Source organism: Xyrauchen texanus, chromosome 3 (genome assembly GCF_025860055.1).
Source record: "Xyrauchen texanus isolate HMW12.3.18 chromosome 3, RBS_HiC_50CHRs, whole genome shotgun sequence".
Classification (NCBI taxonomy): domain Eukaryota; kingdom Metazoa; phylum Chordata; class Actinopteri; order Cypriniformes; family Catostomidae; genus Xyrauchen; species Xyrauchen texanus.
In genome coordinates, this window is record NC_068278.1 from 27,181,277 (window position 1) to 27,199,528 (window position 18,252).

Below are 18,252 nucleotides of genomic sequence, written 5' to 3' on the forward strand. Positions count from 1 at the left end.
CACCCGGAGTCATTACACTGACACACACACACCACAACAGCGCTCGCCTGTCAGTGATAAAATGACAGAGAAAGGACCTCTTTGCACTAACACTTGATGTACAAACAAGCCCAGATGGGGTATAGATTGAGTACTGTTGCTAATAATACTGTTATTTGTAATGCTTATATTACATCTGTTTATTTCTCAAAATGCATGGTTAAAGTTGGCTTTTCCCCAGATTTCTACTAGCCCTAGCTCTGTAACCAGTGGAATCTCAAACGTAATTTTTTTTACAGCAGATTGCTACTATAGAGGACTTATTTTTGAAAATTTCACGTTCCTATCTGGTCCCCCCACCAGCGATATTCAACTCGAAAGTGAGGGGAATTTAAAAAACAAAATTGCACTTTCTCTCCCCCATTCATTTTTTTATAAGAGAAGTTTCAAACCTGAAATGTTCTGCATGCACAATATACTTACCTAGGTACCCCCCTAAAAAAGACTGAGACTCGAACCTTTCCAATTATAAATTGACCATAAAAGTGGAACTTTGAACAATCTTGAGCATTACATTAGGACTTAAGTTCTAAGTCTAAGGAACAAAAATGTGCAAAATGTTTATATATGTACATGTACATACCTTGTAATGTGCTCTTGAGATCAGTTTTTGTTTCAAGGAGCTGGGACCATCCTGAGCCGAGATATTGAGTAAACCGCTGTTTAACCAAAATCTGTCATGTGCCATGACACAAAGATGGCCGTCATGGCTAACTCAAGTCAAATTTAAATACAAAATGGGTGGTTTTGCAAGACCAATACATAGAGGCAATCACTCAAAAAAAAAATATATATATATAATGGTTAAGCAACCAACTTTACAATTATTGGACCACTTTTTTTTTTCGTATTTTTTCCTGCCAACTTGGAAATTAAAATAAAACCAATTGCAAAGTGCAAATGTGAATGTATATCATGATAAATATCAATATAAAACAATATGAAAAAGAATATTGTGATTTATGATATAAATCACTATTTTTACTTTTTATTTTTCCTATTTATACTACTACATCTACAAACCCATACTCATTTGAACATAATTTCCTTTCACAATCCTGTATAAAAACTCTGTACATATACTATTCATCTATCCTGTAATTCTGTGTCTAGCTGTTGTACAGTTGAATGTACATGGTGCTTCAAGGTAATTCAAAGAATACCTTACTACTATATGGTACTTCACTATGACTGCCTTATTCATATACTACTGTATTAACATGGTGCTCCCAGGAAATGGTCCAAAAAACATGGTAATGTAATGGTACTTTTTTTATGTGTTTTTGTGTAGACTCCAAGTGTTTTGAAACTCTTATCAGAATCAGCTTTATTGCCAAATATGCTTACACATACAAGGAATTTGTCTTGGTGACAGAAGCTTCCAGTGCACAAACAAGATATAGATGAAAATCTATCATTAAAAATTGAATTGAAAATAAAGTATATATAGAGTACACAATAAGACAAATATATATATATATATATGCATACATAGTGTAAATACAAATCTATTATATACAGATGCAAGGGAATGTATGGCAGAAGAGACAGAATATGTTGGATAAATATAATAGACTAAGCGGTGTATTGCACATAATTATTGCTCAATGGGGCAGTTTTAACGGTTCATGAGATGGATAGCCTGAGGGAAAAATCTGTTTTTGTGCCTGACGGTTCTGGTGCTCAGTGCTCCGTAGCGCCTGCCAGAAGAACAGTTCAAAAAGGTAGTGGGCTGGGTGAGTGGGGTCCAGAGGGATTTTTTCAGCCCATTTCCTCACTCTGGAAGTGTATAATTCTTGAAGTGAGGGCAGGGAACATCCAATAATCCTCTCAGCAGTCCGAAATGTCCTTTGAAGTCTTCTGATGTCCGATTTAGAAGCTGAACCAAACCAGACATTTTTGGTGGTAAAATGTCTTTACCTGCAGTGCCATTCAAGCTGTACACTTGTTGAACTTAATAAAGACCTTCTTCATCACTGGCAAACTGTAGGACACATTTGCAGGTTTGGTTTCCATTGGTTTGTAGATTCAATGCAACCAGCTTTATCTTTTTATTTTCCATGTTTTAAAATATTCACAAGTGTGAGTGTACATGATTTTAAATATTTTTTCAAAAGTACTGTTAGTTTCTTTGTTTAAAAAAAGTTTAATCAGAAAACAATTACTAAGTAACCCTTTTTAAATCAAAGTTATTGTGATGTTCATTGTTTAGAAGGATTTTGCATTTAAGCTTTCAACTGTAATTCATATGTTGACTGTATCTTGTATCTTGGGAAGAAGATTTCAGTTCTGAAAAGTACAGTTTGTTTTAACAGTACATCAAATTAGCTTTGCCATCTGTGGAAGACTTATTCTGAATCTGTTTTAGTTCAGCGTTAATTTAAAAATCATTAAAGCAGAGTTGCTCACAATTTATGATCTCAGCTGATTGTTAGTTACTTCATTAGGACTGTGAAATTAGAGCAGTGGACAAATTTAGATTTCGGTGTACTCATATACCCCCTCTGCTGCACAACACATCCACCCACACACTTGGACATCCCCACATGACTGCCCATGTTTACGCAAGCCAAGTAAAAAAAACTTGAACACCTACTGCATCTACTATTAAGTGTATGCTCCAAAGTTATTGTGCAATTATTAGTCAGTCCTTGTAAAAATAAATGCAAACATTTGATGCCATTTTGTCTTGTTTCTATTTTTGTTTTAATAGAACATGTCATTTTTAATAATACTATATTTTTATAGTAATTTTATTTTTTATACTAAGATCAAAGTAATTTATGTCACCTTCTAGATTTTGTGCTGAAGTGTTAAAATCCCATCAACACCTCTTCTCTGTACTGACTGCGCTTTGATTTTGTTTTTATAGGCATTATGTGGCTGCACAGTGAACATTCCCACCATCGACAACCGAGTGATCCCATTGCCCTGTAACGATCTCATCAAACCAGGCACAATCAAGAGACTGCGTGGGGAAGGTCTACCTTTCCCAAAAAATCCATCCCAGCGTGGGGATTTAATAGTAGAGTTCCAAGTGCGCTTCCCAGACAGAATACCACACCAGTCCAGAGAGATCATCAAACAGCACTTACCCCAGTCTTAGAGAAATTGCAGGAGACCTCTTTGTGATTTTATTTGTTCAAATACATGCCCCCCTCAAATTATGATCCTGAATTCGAAGAGTGGCAAATGTGTCAGAAGGACCAGAGGCTCATATGTTATTTATTATTAAGCTTCCGTGAACAAGTGGAAAACTGAATTTTGGGATATTTTTAGTGGTTTTCTTGTGGATTTCACCCAGGACTTGTTTTTGATTTTAAGGAATAATCTTTTATTATTTCATCAACATGTCAAAGGCAAAAGAATACAGTAAAGACAAAATGACTGATTTTTTTGGATGGGAGATTGATATTTTTGGTAGTATTCAGATCTGAATTATATATTACCCAATTAAACTCATTTCCATTGAAATTGATAAGCTCATTTTTAATGTTAAAGTATATAAAACAACTAGGTGTTGAATTTGTAGGATTTTTGAGTACCAGCATAAACTAACTACTCTTCGGTAACTACTTTATATATTTCCTCTCCCAGACCCACCTCAGCAGTCTACGGGTGCTTTCTTGTAGTTTTTGAAGTACAAGGTGCTGCAATTTACAGTATGGTAATCCTTTAGAGATGCAATAGCAAGATTTTGAGAGCATTTTGAGTGCCTTAATGTGGCTCAAACCAACTGTTTTATTTTAATTAGCTAGACATATTGACAAAACTATGTATTATTACAAGCACTGCAATCAGTTTTCTTGTCATTTCAGTTCCCCAAATAATTGATTGCAGTAGCCATCTTTAAAGGAATAGTTCACCCAAAAATGAAAATTTTGTCATAAATTACTCTAATGTCGTGACTTTCTTTTTTAAGCATAACACAAAAGGAGACATTTTAATGAATATATTGGTCCGTTCTTTTAATACAATGTCAGTGGATAGTGCCTCACTTTAAAAGGACACAAAATTATCCAAAAAGTAGTCAGTCTAATTCATGCATCATATTTCAACACTTCTGAAGGCATATGAAAGGTTTTGATGAAAAACAACCCGATATTTAAGTACATGAGAGTGCATGAGAGAAGCTTGTTCACGTGAGTGTTTTTAACCTTTATAGTCTTTAGCTATATTCCAAGTCTTCTAGATGATAGATTTGTATGATAAAAAGTCTGAAATGTATGTTGTTATTCACTGAAAATCTTGCCATCTTTGTTTACTTCTAGCCGGAAGGGCAGCACACTTGACACCAGAAGGAGAAGAAATTGCATACTTCATTGTTTCACATAGCAGTGAATAAAAACCATACTGACTGAATAACAGTCTGTTTTTATTATCAATATAAAGGATGCTATTGCTTTAGAAGGCTTGGAATATTATAAATCAGGTGTATGAACTACTTTTATTCTCCACAGAAGAACTAACATGCAAATGACATGAGGGTGAATCGATGATGGCAGAATGCTTATTAATTTATTCTATTATTCAACTTACACATTAAAAGGAAGTACAAAGATTCTTCGAAGTGCTAGTATTTTGGCAGTATGCCAGTCTTAGCATATTAGGATGAACATTTTATGAACATAAGTGAATGAAAGATCTGAGCATGTTGCTTCATGTTAAGTCGTAATTTTTATTTGTATAGCGCTTTTCACAACACACATCGTTTCAAAGTTGCTTTACAGAAACCTGTCTGAAGATCTCTCTGACACTACAGAGAACTGTAATGTCAAAAGATGTCATTTATTACTTACAGGCATTGTTTAGTAAGCACAACTATAATTATTATACTTTTTTAAACAAAGTTATAACAAAGGATGTATTTGATTTCCAAGAACGTTTTTCAGCTTTTTAATACAACAGTTTCAGTATTCTGTATTTTACACTTTTAAATTTGAGCAAAGTGAAATGATTTGCATTAGTGTCCTGCATTTTATTTGAAAACAAAACTGTATAAATAGCGTCAAAGCCTCCCTTTAAATGGATTTGTGATGTACCATCTTTCTACTATAACAGCAGCCTTTCAGTAACAGTATTTCTATGGGTAAGCAATAATTTGTCTTTTTCAAGGAGCCATGCAGGTTATCTTTTATACAGTCAGAACTGATCTTCAGAACATTGTAATTTAGTCATTATGGTAAAAAGAAATGGAAAGATTTTTGTTAAATTGTTTTGTTATGTGCTGCTTGATGTTTGGATTATATAACTTTACACAAGACGAGTTCAGTCACTTTTGTTTTTAATTTAAAAGTCAAGTTTGAGTTTTTTATCACTTCTGTCATCATATGTATGGGTAAGTATTAAATCCAACTCTGTGCCCATTGCAAGGATAACGCAATGCAGAAAGCAAACAGTGTGTTAGTTTACTGTGACTGAGAAAGTATTGGCCCTGAATGTTGTGTGTAAAGAGTGCTGTTTGGACTCTTCCATTTTCAGTAGTTACAGTATACCTTTTTTGGTGCTTTGTAAATGTTTTACAAGAATGAGAAATAAACCAAAAATCTTGACAGTAAAGAAATATAATAAGGATACTTGTTACAGATTGAATTAGGCTGTTGGGAATCTGAATGGCATGAAAATCTTATCACAAACTCAAAAAAACCCAGGGGTTTGCACTGGATTATCATTTTCAATTTAAGCACATGCTAGAGATATAAAAGTACATATCTGTCTGGTAAAACAGTTTTAAGTACATTGAGAAATGGCTAAGCGATGTGAATAAATAATGCTTTCATTATGTAGTTATTGTATGTCTGACAAATTGGTAATACCACATTGATTGACACGGAAATGGTCCTCACCTCCATTCTGAAATTAACTGGTGAATCAGACAGTCCTTGCTCATCAACACAGTGATTAATACATTAATACACATTTATAAAAATAAAAAAGTAAATCAAGCAACAACATTAAACCCTGAGGCATTCTTATGGTATTCTGGCAGTGTGTCTAAAAGACAATGGATCTATCTTCTCATAAATATTGCAATGTTTGTGTGGGGATTAGTTGTCAGCTTAAATCCTCTAAAGAGCAGTTCAACACTAGCAAAGAGTGAATATTTACTAAAGTGCCCTGTATACTGCCAAAGACAGCACTTTAAACCAAATTTGCATCATGCTCATAAAAGAGCAGCATGTCACATCACAGCACACAAGTTGTGCTAAAATAGATTTAAGGATATTTTTGCCAACAGGTATGCAATTAATCTGACAATATTGCTCTACACAAAGTTTAATAAACAGTTAGGGAAATATTTTAATAGTAATTCTAATAATGTCACAATGACCATGTTAATATAGCAGCAGGAATAAAAGTATATCAGTGGCAGAACAGTAGCAAAATAGTAAACATTTTAAATGCTACACAAAGGCACATTTATGACACACACATCTGATGTTGTATTTTTACATCTAGCCTAACGTTATCACACCATCATTTGCCATGTACAACAGCTCATCAGTATCAAGAATACAATCCTCCTTCAAAGTGTATCTAATGTTGTATTTATCTAATAAATAAATTAACTTCCCTTACCCATACATGAATGCACAAACATGCCCTCATAATATTTATAACAACTTCTCTGAGAGTTCAACAAAGGTGAACCCTAACTGTAACATGAGCCATCAGTGCTATTAGACTGCCAGTGAATCCACAATCAAGAATGTTCTTTCCCCCATGTTACATGACTTAGACAATAAATCTGCCTGACCACATAAGGGACCTTGAGTCGAGCATGTTGCCATGAGACAACTCTTGGAGCAGTCGTGAGAAAGAATCTGGCTCTATAATTGGCCAGCAGTAGAGGCCCAACAGCTGAGTGTGTTAAACCTGAGCATGTAAGAATTTTTTTGAGATATGGCTCTATTGTGAATGGATCCAAAATAAACAGATGCCATTTCCCAACTCAAGTCTTTTCATTAACTCCAAAGACACGCTGACAAGCAACAATGACATCAATGACAAATGACATCAAAAGAAAAGTGGGAAATGCCCAAATCTACCTGAAAGTTAATAATCATGTGACAGCTCTTACTGTAAAAGGACAGTTCACCCAAAAAAAATGTAATGTACTTACTCTCATGTCGCTCCAATACAAAAGGAAATGCTTTGAATTGAAATGAAGGCTCACAATATTCATCAATGGCATGGATAATGCCTCACTTTAAAGCAATAGCTCTCCCAAAAGTGACAATTCTCTCATCATTTACTCACTTTACTGCCATCCCAGATGTGTATGACTTTCTTTTTTCTGCTGAACACAAATGTATGGACCTCTGTAGGTCCATACATTTTATGGACCTCTGTAGGTCCATAAAATGCAAGTGAATGAAAATTACAAATATATATCTTACTTTCACTATGAATCTCCACTTTCACATTCCGATTGTAAAAGTGCAGATTTATAGTAAAAAGGACTTAAACATGAATCTGTTTCTCACCCACACCTATCATATCACAGCTGCAGTTATAGATTAAACCACTGAAGGTATATGGATTACTTTTATGCTGTCTTTATGTGATTTTTGGAGCTTGAAAGGTCTGATCGCCATTCACTTACAGAGCTGAAATATTCTTCTAAAAATGTTCATTGTCTTCATCAGAAGAAAGTAAGACTGGCATGGCATGAGGGTGAGAAAATGATGAGAGAATTTTTATTTTTGAGTGAACTATCCGTTTAAATTTTAAAAGTTTAAAAACTATTCCTTTAAAATTATGCCATTTTTAACCTCTCCTGAGGTGATGTCCTCAAAAATGTAAACACTTCTTAAAAGATATATATATGATAATGCCACTTTGGTATTGATATTTGATATTTTTCATTATGGGTGCTATTATGAAATATATTTTCATGTGGAACAGCTTGAAAGGCCTGTGCACTGAGCTGTGCCCCATTCAGGTTAGTGTTTAATAAAAAAAAAATGTGCCTCTGTATTACAGCTTGATGTTTGGATGGCTTTTCACTCCTTTTTGTGGTACCCCACTAAAGATTTATATTTTATAGATTGTGTTGTGTTTTACAGTGGTTTATTGTAGACTTAATTTAATTAATCGCCTAACAAAGCTCTTTCACATAGTTGTATCTGTGTGATGGTAATTTTGGTTATTGTTCAGCCTTTCAGCAAGTGAGTAAACAAAGACTTTGACCGTAGTATATATATAAGCTCTGTAACTGTGTCAGTTTGAATCTACATGCCAAAACATTTTCCAAAGGTAAGTTATGCACTAAATCATTCTGTATCTGAATCTGTGGCTGGAATTATGCAAATTCAACTTTTAAATATGTCATATTTAGAGGTTCTATTTTTAAAAGAACTCAAACAAATATTCCATTTCACTCAAAGAAAACGTAGAGTCAGAGTGAATCGCCTGTGTTAGGAATTATGTAAAGTGTATCACTGCTCTGTTTTAAATGATCATACAGGGTTTTGTAGTGACTAATTGCCTATAATGTAATATTCAAATATTTACCGTGATACAGTCTTTTTTTTTTACATTGATTCATCTCAAAGTTTAATTTTGAGTAATGTCTGTATCTAGAAGTACAGAGCATTGGATTTATTTAATGTATGTAAAATATGACTGTTATACGATTACCAAGAGCTGTTAAAAGTACAGCTCTTGGTAATCGCATCATCTCTTATATATTAATAATATATATATATATATATATATATATATATATATATATATATATATATATATACATATATAAATAATTAATAAAATTACGGAGTTTCCGTAATTTTCATTGTCAGCACAGGGTCATTGTCAGTTATAATATACACTTCTCGGAAGAAGCATGTTGTGTTAGATTTCTGTATATAATCAACAAAAAAAAAAAGAAAAGAAAAAAAGTCATCCTAAATGTTATTTGGATCTGTAATCAATAGCTCATCTGAAAATGTATTCTTCTCCCCTTTTGAAAGTAAACCATGACAGCAGTAAGGATCACTCTCTCAAATGGTCAGCAGATGCCAGTAGTGGGCTTGGGAACATGGAAAAGTGCCCCAGGACAGGTATGTGCATCCCTTCCCATCCCATCATATATAAAACAAACCAGATTGAGACTGGCACCTAACAGTGCATTCAGACACATTCAGAGATGTATTCAGATTAGATAGCATTTGATTCAATGGTCTGCTTTTACATCAAATAAAAACCAAATAGAAGTAAAAAAGTCCAAACATAGCCTACAGTTTCAATTACTGAATCTAATTACTTATTGCTTGTTTCAGAGCTTATTTCTTTATTCCTTTTGGGATAACCTGCTTCAATTGGTTTGAGTTTGCAGTGATGATTAACTGTGCGAGTTGGTTTCTCTTACTGAAGGTGAAGCAGGCAGTGCTGGCAGCTTTAGATTGTGGTTACAGACACATTGACTGCGCAGCGGCCTATAGCAATGAGCATGAGGTCGGGGAGGTCCTGAACAAACGAGTTGGACCAGGGAAGGTACCTGCACCCTGTTGATAAAAAAATTAAGTATTAAATGCATCAAAGACTTTTTACTATCACCATCAACACCATATCACACGTCAAATCAGATGTCAAATGTGTCGTTTTTATGTCTACCATAGCTTCTGATGCGAGAAGATATTTTTGTGACCTCTAAGTTGTGGAACACCAAGCACCATCCAGATGATGTAGAGGCGGCCTGCAAGAAGTCTTTGTCAGATCTGGGACTCAGTTACCTGGACCTGTATCTAATGCACTGGCCAATGGCTTTTGAGTGAGTGATTGTGTTTCAATCTCCATCTCTTGGATATGTTGAATTTGAACCATCATGGCATTTCTCTGTTTAAACGTAGTAGTTTAATTAAGCAAGTTGCTCTTCTATAAGAGATTGTGTAGTGAGGCTTTTAATATCTTTACTGGTGTCAGCTGGGGCAAAATGTGGGCCTTATTTTAGGCGAATGTACTTTCATAATGTAAATGGCTTGAAACTGACGAGGTTTCAGGTGCTCGCTGGTTATGTTTGCAAAAAAACCTTGACAAGAGTGATAGTTACCCTGCAACTCCAAATAAACACACATAATGACTAACAAAGTTGAAACTATTTTCATATGTTTTGAATTATCTTAAAGCTTCTGCTAGGAAAAATAGCAATATTTTGGTGTTTAATTATTAATATATAAAGAGATGACGCAACAAATGATAGAACAGGATTCATTACTTCCATGTTGAAATTTCATGAGCCTCAACCGTCTGTCAAACGCATATTGAGCTACACTTAACACATAAACATAATCACGCACTTATTGAGTCTAAACTGATGAAAAACTGAATTTCTGTAGAACACCCAAATGTCAATAGCCATACCTTTCCGTTCATGTGTTGTACTTGCTAGTTTACTTCCATGTTGCTTTGTCAAATAGCAATGCCAAATGTAAATGAAGTCAATCACTGAAACAACAGCGCCACCTTGAGTAACTAATTATATGTATAAATTGGATGTGTAGTCGCATATGTGATACAGATAATTCACTACCACTGCGAAAAACTCAGTATGATATAGTTTTTATATGGTAAATGGTAAATTCAAATAGATGTGAAATCATAAATCAAAGTGAAAATATCAACTGCTACACTATTTCATATCTCAGGTCACTAAAGACCCTATACACTTTTGGTAATTAAACATTTAGAAAACCTTTTTTGGTGAACTTTTGTCATTTTTGTTTTTTGGACGATTCATAAGAGAAAGGTTGAGGAATACTAAAGAAGTTGAGGCATAACTCAGGTTTGATGACGGTCTTGGTAAACTGGGGCCTTATCGACCGCATCCACCTGGCACCGGATGGGGATGTGTATGAGTACTCATAAAAAAAGTGGGCAGCCTTTTGGATAATCTGGAAAGAGACAATAAGGTCTTCCTGAGGCTCTTCAAAGAGGGCCTCACAAAGGACCACAAAAAGTTATGAAAGGACATACAGATACCAATGGGGAATAACTTGGAAAGTGTCCTCCAGTGGGTGGATGCTGTACATCAGGCCCAGGAGGTAGCATGTAGTGTGCGTCACACTGTGCCCTCGGCTTAGGTATTCGCTGTCAGAACTGGACCCACTTGCTGAAGGTGTGGGTGAAACTGTCACATCCAGAGAGACTGTCAATCCACTCGATGTCCTAGATGCAGACATACTACGCCCAGTAATTCCCCTGCCCAATGCCAAGACTCCCACCACGAAGCCTGCACCAAGGATTGCATAAAGGCAGTACTCCTGAAAATGGAAAAGCTTGTTAACTGCACTTAGGGGTTTTCTTAAGGGGCCTGGGGTGCAATCTACTTTTAGATACTGGAGCCTCCATCATGCTGACCAACCTGAATCTCCCTGACACTCAACAATCGACTGAAATTGATGGGGTAATGTGATAAAGAGAGAGAACATACTTGTCAGAACCGATTGAGTTTGAGGTAGATCACTCCACCACAACTCAAGTCTAAGTGCTGTCGGCCCCCATATTACACATGGATCTCCTCAAGAACATGAACGCCATTATCAATACCAATGACCTCTGGTTGGTGTGGGTAGAAGGCAGTCAAAATAGGGAAAAGCTGAAAACAACCAACGAGACAGCTGAGGTATCCTTAGTAACCACACTGCATCGAGGCTAGGCCCTATCTGGTTCACAGGGAGCCATATGCTCGAAATACCCGGAAGTGTGATCCACACACAAAAATGACTGCAGAAGGGCTAACATATCCCCGGTGGAACCCAATTGGACTGCAGAAACAGTATCCACCTACAAGCCCTGGAGATCATGACACATTGTCAGTCTGAGTGCAACTCCCCAATATGGCCTGTTAAAAAGCCAGATAAGTCATGGTGGCTAACGGTAGACTACCGCTGTCTGAATGAAGCCCTACCCAAGCTGTATCCGGTGGTAACCAACCCATCTGAACTGGTCCCTGATGAAGAGGCTGACGACGAGTGTCCCCTCTCATCAGATCAGGACCCGACCTGTCCCATCAGGACTTCCCGTTACCTGAAAGACTGGTGCTCTTTGTAAATGGTTCCCGATAGTAAGTGGATGAAAAGGCCCATGCTGGTATGACCATGGTGGAAAACCTCTACCCTATCCAGAAGGGGAGCCTCCCAGGTGGGCAATCATCCCAGATTGCGGAATTGATGACGTGAAGCCGCCCCTATCAACACAGAGTCCCCAATACTGCTATAAGGGTCCTCAAACCAAGGGGGGAAGGCGATGGTATCACGCATTGCAGGTGAAGAAATCACTCTCACCACACTCAGCAGACATGGACAAGATCAATGGGGATACACCAGGATGGGGTGTTGGCGGGTCATGCGCGGATGCTGCAGATGAGTCAGTCCTTTTGTTTGTCCTTGGAGGGCCACATGTGGAATTTCCAGGATCATAGCAGGCTGGGGTAAGACAGGGACTGATAAGAGCCGATGGAACAAAGATGGCTCTTGTCTTGCAACCTATAAAAGACTGTGTTGGTGTGCTGTTTGTTCTCTGTGCTTCATAAAGTGCCATAAAGAGTCTTTAATTCCTACTACATACAATATTAATTTATATTATTAATGTGCAATCCAATTTACATCTTATATGGACTAATATTTAGCTACAATGCAACATGCCTTCCTCTACAACTAATTGCTTCTCTTATCAGTTTATTATTTTTCTAACTGATGTTTTCGTTTTCTTGCATTAACTGAGCTTCTAGCCATCTATCAAATTATTACTAAGGTCCTCAAAGACCATTTTAGTACAGCCGGTAGCCATTTTACTACTGTTCTGAGATGAAAAACGGCACCATTAAGCATTTCAAGACGCGGAGTGATACATGACGTGAACATGAAAGTAGCGCTGATATGCTGCTTTTTATAACAATCAAATATACAGTTTAGCTGTCATTACACAAATATATTTCACTGCAATGTTGCAACTGACCAATCAGAATCAATTATTCCAGAGAGCTGTGTAATAAAATATAACTAGTGTCTTTTCAATACTTCCAGGAGAGGAGACGAGTTGATGCCCAGAGGACCTGATGGCACTATTCGGTATGCTGACACTCACTACAAAGACACGTGGGCTGCCATGGAAAAGCTGGTTGACCAGGGGCTAGTAAAAGCCATTGGCTTGTCAAACTTCAATGCCAGGCAGATTGATGACATTCTTAGCATTGCCAAACACAAGCCAATGGTGAACCAGGTATGTAACAGTGGTAACTGCAGAAAGTGTAAAACTAGATTGTGCTTTTGTTCATTTTGGCAATGGCTAAAGGTATTAGAGAAACAGCTACAGTATATCCATGAGGCAATTTTACATATTCTTTGGCATTGAAATATCTGGTCTGAAATTTCCTTTCTGAATACTATAATGAAAATTGATCAAAGATGGATAAAAGATGGTCCCGTGACTAGCAGCCTCGGTGGAGCTCTCCAATTCTTTTGTCATTTCTGTTTATTTATCCTGTGTTTAGAAGTTATTTCCAATCGGTACCAAAGACGAACTGCTGAACATTTGGCAGCACATACCAGACAATCTTCTCCCGGTTTTTGACTATTCAGACATTTTGTTGGACATTTTAGTTGGAGGTGCATCTGTGTTGTTCAAGCACACTGTGAGACACAAGCGAGGGAAGCGAGCCGGCGGGCTGGTCAAGCTCCGACAGAGCAGTTTTTGAACAGCACTACAGATTATTCATCGTTGATGAACATTAGTGTTCAATGTAAAGAAGATGTGCTGTCCTAATTTGGAAGCACTCTTTACTAACTCTAAGTCTTTTTACTCACCATGGGAGTTTTCCTCGTTTATTCTGGTGAGTGTTTATATTCCTACACAAGCGTGTGTGAGTGCCGCGCTGAATCTGCTGGAACTACAAGCCGGCTTTAACTGCACTGATTGGAGTGTTTTTGAAGCTGCAGACACCAAACTGTACGAGCTCACAGATACTGTGACATCATATATCAGTTTCTGTGAGGATATGTGCATTCCTACTAGGATTTAACATTCAACAATGACAAACCATGTTTTACAGCAAAACAGGCCAAAGAGGATGCTTACAGAAGTGGGAATAAAATCTATAATCATGCCAAAAACACAATGACAAAGGAGATTAGGACGGCTAAAAGAAGCTACTCTGAGAAGTGAATGTTTTCAAAACTCTGTTTTCAGCTAAAGACAGTGAATCAGTGTGGAGAGGCCAGAAAAACATTACTAACTACAGTACAAGACACCATCTCCCAACACTGTAGGGAATCAACAAATGGCTGACGACCTGAATGTGTTTTACTGGAGATTCCTTTTTATGGACTTCAGTTTGGCTTTCAACACCATAATCCCAGACATTCTCTGGGATAAATTAAACCAACTCTCTGTTCACACGTCTATCTGTCAGTGGATCACCAGCTTTCTGACAGACAGATAGCTGCTAGTGAGACAGGGGAAATTCACTTCCAGCACCTGTACGATCAGCACTGGTGCCCCCCAGGGATGTGTGCTCTCCCCACTACTCTTCTCCCTGTACACCAATGACTGCACAGCCAAGGACCCCTCTGTTAAGCTCCTGAAGTTTGCAGACAACTCTACTGTCATCAGCCTCATCCAAGATGATGATGAGTCTGTATACAGAAAGGAGGATGAACAGTTGGCTGTCTTGTGCAGTCAAAACAACATGGCGCTGAACATGCTCAAATAGTGGAGATGATTGTGAACTTCAGGAGGAACACTCCAACATTGACCCCACTCCCCATTCTGAACAGCACTGTGGCAGCAGTGGAGTCATTCAGGTTCCTGGGCACTACCATCTCACAGGACATGAAATGGGAGACACACATTGACTACACTGTGAAAAAGGTCCAACAGAATTTGTACTTCCTTTACCAGTTGAGGAAGATCAACCTGCCACTGGCGCTGCTGATCCAGTTCTACTCAGCAGTCACTGAGACTGTCTTCTGCACTTCAGTAACTGTCTGGTTTGGTTCAGCTATGAAATCAGATATCAGAAGATTACAAAGGACAGTTCGGACTGCTGAGCAGATTATTGGTTGTCACCTGCTCTCCCTTTAAGAATTATACACTTCCAGAGTGAGGAAATGGGCTGGAAAAATCCCTCTGGACCCCACTCACCCAGCCCACTACCTTTCTGAACTGTTGCCTTCTGGCAGGCGCTACAGAGCACTGAGCATCAGAACTGTCAGGCACAAAAACAGATTTTTCCCTCAGGCTATCCATCTCATGAACCGTTAAAACTGCCCCATTGAGCAATAATTATGTGCAATACACCCCTTAGTCTATTATATTTATACAACATACCCTACCTCTTCTGCTATACATTCCCTTGCATCTGTATAGAATAGATTTGTATTTGTACATACATATATACAGTATGTATTTCTTTTGGTCTTATTACAGGTCAAATGTTTTGAAACACTCATTGAAACACCTTTATTATCATTTTTTTTCTTCACATTTTATAACAATAGTAAATTCATCAAAACTATGGAATAACATAAATGGAAATCCAAAATAAACCAAAACTGTTTAGCATCTTCAAAGTAATCACCCTTTGCCTAGAATTTGCAGAAATGTACTCTTGACATTTTCTCAAACAACTTCTTGAGGTATCACGCTGGGATGCTTTTTAAAGTGTTGAAGGAGTTCCCATATATGTTGGACACTTATTGGCTGCTTTTCTTTGTTATTTGGTCCAAGTCATCAATTTCCAAAACTTTTTTTTTTTTTTAATAAAATTTTAGATTTATAGTGAAATAAATATGTTGGCACAATTTTTGTCTACAAAACTAATTTAAAAAATGTAAGCATACGCCTTCAGATCAAAAGATTTTTAATATCATGAGAAACATTTCAGTCAAGTGTTTCAAAACGTTTGATCGGTAGTATATACTTATATTTTCTATTTGCTTTTCATTTTTATTCAAATTCTTTTTTTTATCTCTATCTTGCTGTTGTATTGTTTGTGCACTGGAAGCTTCAGTCACAAAGACAAATTCCTTAATAAAGCACATACTGATTTGATTCTATAACAAGAGTTGGTTTTGTATGAGATACACCTGTCATTAACTGTAAGTAAAAGTAGATTAAAGGTGTTTTTTTTAACTACCGTTCTGGAGGAAAAAAAACCCAGCTTGAACAAACCAAAAATAATTTGCTGGTTTTAGTTGGTTTAAGCCAGTCTCCCAGCCTGGCCAACCTCGTGCTCAGGTGGTTTACTGTAGCTGGTCTCTCTCAGCTGAAAAGTACCCCAAACCCCTCTAAAATCAGCAAACATATGTACCAGCTAAGAATAGCCAACCATCTTAGCTGTTTCTTACTGCAGTGTATTCAATTGTTTTTATTTGTATTCTTTAAATATAATTTTTTATGTGCAACTTTAAATTCTTTCAACATTTTAAGGTGGAGTGCCATCCATACCTTATCCAGACTCAGCTGCTAGCTCACTGCTGGAGTAAAGGACTGACAGTAACAGCTTATAGTCCTCTTGGTTCTTCTGATCGTCCCTGGTATAAACCTGGAGAACATCTTCTGCTGGATGATCCAAGGGTGCATGATTTGGCCAAGCGCTATAACAAAACCCCTGCACAGGTCATCATCAGGTGAGAATGGACTAGAGATTCAGAAATACATGTACTACATGGACATTATTATTTGCTTACCATTACATTTTTTGGTTTGTTTTATTAGTGTATTATTCAGTATATGTCCATAATACACATCTGGATTCATTTTGTTTCATAGATGGCATGTACAGAGGGGTCTCATTTGCATTCCTAAAAGCGTCACTCCATCTAGGATCAAGCAGAATATTACGGTAGGTCAGAAAAAGTAATAAAGTGTTTAGCTGGGGGGAAAAATGTTCAGTTAAGACTTTAATAATATTCATCCTCCATGACACACCATCTAACACATGAAGACAGATTGCTGGTTCATAATCTTGCCCACACCTGAGCTCTCATCATTTTAATGCCTCTTAGCTATAAAGTTTATGCTGCAGAGACTGTCATCCACGCAAATCCAAATTACCATTTAAATAATGACTGAGAGGGGCTTGAGCAAGGAGGTCAATTGTCATTAGTGCTTATGTTCATCATATTGAATGTGTTCAGAAGAGACGACATACAGAGACACATGGTGGACCAGAGCTGTAATGACCAGAAAATAATTAGAATAAACATTGTAAATATGTTAAACATTATAATTGTTCACCCAAAAATAATATTCTGTCATTATTTACTCACCCTCATATTGTTCCAAACCATATGACTTTCTCATGCAGAAGACAAAACATTTTAATATTGTTGACATACTGTTTTGCACAGAAAAATGACTTAAATTTCATTGTTTTGTTTTTTTACTAAAATATATAATGTTTTTAGAAGACTTGGAATGTGAAACAGATATCACGTGGGCTAATTTTATGCAACTTTTGGGGGCATTTAAGCTTTAAAGTGAGGCCCTACCCATTGCCATTGTTGAAAAGATGGACCAAGACATTCATTTATACACCTACTTTTGTCTTCCACATAAGAAAGTCAGACAGGTTTGTGGGAGTAAATTATGACTGAATATTCATTTTTGGGTCCCTTATTCCTTTAAAGTCTTATAACCAGGAAAGTGAAGTATACAAAGATAGTCTAAAAATGAAAAACACAATGCATTTTATTGTAAATGTACTTGTAAAAAAAGAAGTCCATTTCTTCCTTACAAACAGGTGTTTGATTTTAAATTATCTGAAGACGACATGCAGCAAATTGAATCATTCAATAGCAATGAGAGGCTGATCATTCCAACAATAGAGGCAATTATGAATTCTTATTACAAAATTAAAATAGTGCATTACTGTGTTTAAATACATGTCTTTTATATTATTTTTTCCACTCTACAGAAAGCTGGGAAGAAGGTTTGGAGGGATGCACACCATCCTCTTTTTCCCTTCCACGATCTATATTGATAAATTAAAATACCATTACAAACTGTTCAAGTTACATGTCAAAATCATTTTAAATACTGTAATCATTTTTTACCATTTTTAAATCAGGACCCCACCCACATAAGACAAAAATATGATTTCAAAACATGGTACAACTGATTTTATTTAAACTAGCCAGAACAAACAATAGAACCTGAGAAACAAAACAATGAGACTATGAAACAGAGCATTTGCTCTTAGGACAATGC

The 18,252-nt window shown here is 36.7% G+C and overlaps 2 protein-coding genes across 5 annotated transcripts in view; both read left to right on the plus strand.

Moving 5' to 3' along the window:
- Positions 1-5,790, plus strand: part of dnajb5 (DnaJ heat shock protein family (Hsp40) member B5) — a 30,196-nt gene extending 24,406 nt beyond the window's left edge. For both annotated transcript variants that reach the window (XM_052098341.1, XM_052098351.1), the window contains exon 4: positions 2,912-5,790. In XM_052098341.1, the coding sequence (XP_051954301.1) occupies positions 2,912-3,145 (234 nt within the window). In that variant the 3' untranslated portion in view covers positions 3,146-5,790. The remainder of the gene's footprint in view (positions 1-2,911) is intronic.
- A 2,480-nt stretch (positions 5,791-8,270) lies between these two features.
- Positions 8,271-18,197, plus strand: akr1a1a (aldo-keto reductase family 1, member A1a (aldehyde reductase)). 3 transcript variants are annotated; one of them, XM_052098372.1, is made up of 9 exons: positions 8,271-8,298; positions 9,015-9,104; positions 9,418-9,537; positions 9,663-9,814; positions 13,068-13,263; positions 16,471-16,670; positions 16,813-16,885; positions 17,786-17,872; positions 17,960-18,197. In XM_052098372.1, the coding sequence occupies exons 2-9, from the start codon at positions 9,021-9,023 to the stop codon at positions 18,023-18,025; spliced, it is 978 nt and encodes a 325-aa protein (XP_051954332.1). In that variant the 5' UTR covers positions 8,271-8,298; positions 9,015-9,020; the 3' UTR covers positions 18,026-18,197. The 3 variants fall into 3 exon arrangements, with proteins under 3 accessions (XP_051954332.1, XP_051954324.1, XP_051954341.1); XM_052098364.1 differs by lacking the exon at positions 8,271-8,298 and having other exon boundaries at positions 8,966-9,104; XM_052098381.1 differs by lacking the exons at positions 8,271-8,298; positions 17,786-17,872 and having other exon boundaries at positions 8,966-9,104.
- The last annotated feature ends 55 nt before the right edge of the window (positions 18,198-18,252 follow it).

Bases quoted from the DNA above. Each gene is read 5' to 3' on its own strand.
- akr1a1a (XM_052098372.1), top strand. From the start codon at position 9,021: ATGACAGCAGTAAGGATCACTCTCTCAAATGGTCAGCAGATGCCAGTA. The intron at 9,105-9,417 runs GTATGTGCATCC...CTCTTACTGAAG, and splicing joins GGAAAAGTGCCCCAGGACAG to GTGAAGCAGGCAGTGCTGGC. The intron at 13,264-16,470 runs GTATGTAACAGT...CAACATTTTAAG, and splicing joins ACAAGCCAATGGTGAACCAG to GTGGAGTGCCATCCATACCT.